Below are 2,130 nucleotides of genomic sequence, written 5' to 3'. Positions count from 1 at the left end.
ACGTAGTCACTTAAAGCTGTAAGGACAGCGTCACTACTGTTAGGGGGGCGGTATATGACACCTACAATAAGTGCTGGAGAGTACGATGTGACCCTGATCCAGAGTGACTCAGTGCCTGGAACGTCATCCAGGAGCTCAAATTTCAAAAACTCCTTAACGATTAGGGCGACACCACCACCCCGAGTCAGCCTGTCCTTCCTAATGATCGCAAAGCCAGGAGGTACAATTTCAGAGTCATTTATTCTATCATTCAGCCATGTTTCGGTGATTGCAACAAAGTCCGGGTCGTGTGCATACAAAGTTGCTTCCAGAGCGTCGACCTTGTTAACAACACTGCGAGCGTTTATGTTCAGAAGCCTTATAGTAGAATTTTCCGATGGTTGAAGTCAATCCGATGCAGGTTGTACCGCTTGGGGGCTCGGAGGCCGATTGAGACGCACGCGACTTTGCAAGTTGTTGTCCCACTGATACGTTACATTATTTATCTTTAACTTGTTGTATGAAAGGGTTACTTTATCACCCCTATCTCTATCAGCCTGCGAGCTGTCCCATAGCTTTTTGCGTATTTGACGCAATTCGTAGGAGTAGTCTTCATTGATGAAAACGCCCGTCCCCTTTAGTTTTTTAGCATTAGTGAGAATGCTCATTTTCTCGATGTAATCTCTGAAGCTCATTATCACGGGTCTTGGTCTAGTTCCTTGATTGCGTCCTAGCCTATGGATCCTCTCGACAGTAGAAACGTCAACCTGAAGCTTGGTAGAAAATATATTCGTGCAAACTTTTTCTTTAAGCTGATCTGCCGTTTCATTGACATCACATTTAATTCCATGAATGATTAGGTTGTTTCGTCTGCTCCTGTTTTCAAGGTCGTCGATCTTTCGCTTAAGATCCCCGATCGTGCTAGCAACATCCGCTAACCCATACTCGCAGCCTTCAACCCTTTTTGTGGTTGACCTAAGTTCGTCAATAGATGTCTCTATAAGACCAAGGCGACTATTCACACTAGCACACCAAGACTTAGTAGACTGCTGCTCACTCTTTATGTCGGCAATGTTTTGGGATATTTCTTTTTGAGTTGCGAGCAGTTGCTCCAGTAATACCCTAGTAGGAACTTCATCTGGTCCTGGATTGGATTCCACATCTCCTGCCAACATAAGCAACGTACTAACATTTCTACAGCACTCGACAAAAATAGAATACAGGGTGCCTGGGTTTGGCAGTACGATAATACACACGTCATTGCTTCTGAAACACCTTACATGAGGTCTACTAACCTGCGGAATGATCAGAAACGGATGAGTCGACATGCCCCAGTTCGCACTGCCAAACCCACTGAAGAGATTCGGCTGGGTCGCTGCTCTTATAGGCGACGGCGCTGTGGGCGGCGCATGAGCAGTGGTTGATGACGTCGGAGCCAAAAAGGAAACCGCTGCCACGTCAGCACAGGCATGTAGGACCGGAGGACTGAAGAGATAAGCTGGGTCCGGGGCAGGCACGTTGATCTGGTAGCCGGTGACCGACAGCAAAAGCTGCGGAATGATCAGAAACGGATGAGTCGACATGCCCCAGTTCGCACTGCCAAACCCACTGATAGCTTAGGGGTCCGCGGTATGAGCCATAACGGTCACCTATTTGAGCAAACAGGCCACTCCTTTGGCAAACAGGTCACTCGTCACAGCAAATGGGCCACTCGTATGGGCAAAGATGTCGCACGTTTGCTCAGATCGGTGACCATGTTGCACAATGCGGTGACCGGTGACCGTCAAACTGTACCGGTTTCATCAAACGGCTCTCCGGAGCCCGTTCGATGCTGAATGTACAGATCGGCGGCATGGGTACGCCTGTTTTAGCCGTGGCAGCCTATGTTTCCGGAAGGCCGGGAGTGCTTTCAAATCGTCCGCGCCATGCAACTAATTATATTTAAATTTTAATTGCGCTGATGTTGGCTTTAACTGCAACTGCAATACACAAACTTTTTTCTTTTTTTTTACGTTAGCGCGCGTTGCTGGCGAGCCAATATTTTTGACAGAACTTTTTGAAACTTCGTCATTTCTGTTGGCTTAATTTACTTATTCTGCTCGACTCTCTCTCGCAGAAGACGCAACCGCGAGAAAGACTGTACTTCTAGAC

The 2,130-nt window shown here is 47.5% G+C and overlaps 1 protein-coding gene across 1 annotated transcript; it reads right to left on the bottom strand.

Moving 5' to 3' along the window:
• Window positions 1-221: 221 nt before the first annotated feature.
• Window positions 222-1,585, bottom strand: LOC115327390. The gene has a single exon (XM_029988406.3). The coding sequence runs from the start codon at window positions 1,560-1,562 to the stop codon at window positions 387-389; it is 1,176 nt and encodes a 391-aa protein (XP_029844266.2). The 5' UTR covers window positions 1,563-1,585; the 3' UTR covers window positions 222-386.
• Between the last annotated feature and the right edge of the window lie 545 nt (window positions 1,586-2,130).

This window comes from Ixodes scapularis, unplaced genomic scaffold (assembly GCF_016920785.2).
Source record: "Ixodes scapularis isolate PalLabHiFi unplaced genomic scaffold, ASM1692078v2 PGA_scaffold1__304_contigs__length_218370807, whole genome shotgun sequence".
Taxonomy (NCBI): Eukaryota; Metazoa; Arthropoda; class Arachnida; order Ixodida; family Ixodidae; genus Ixodes; species Ixodes scapularis.
The sequence above is the reverse complement of the archived record's forward strand: the minus strand, read 5'-3'. Positions and strand labels throughout refer to the sequence as shown.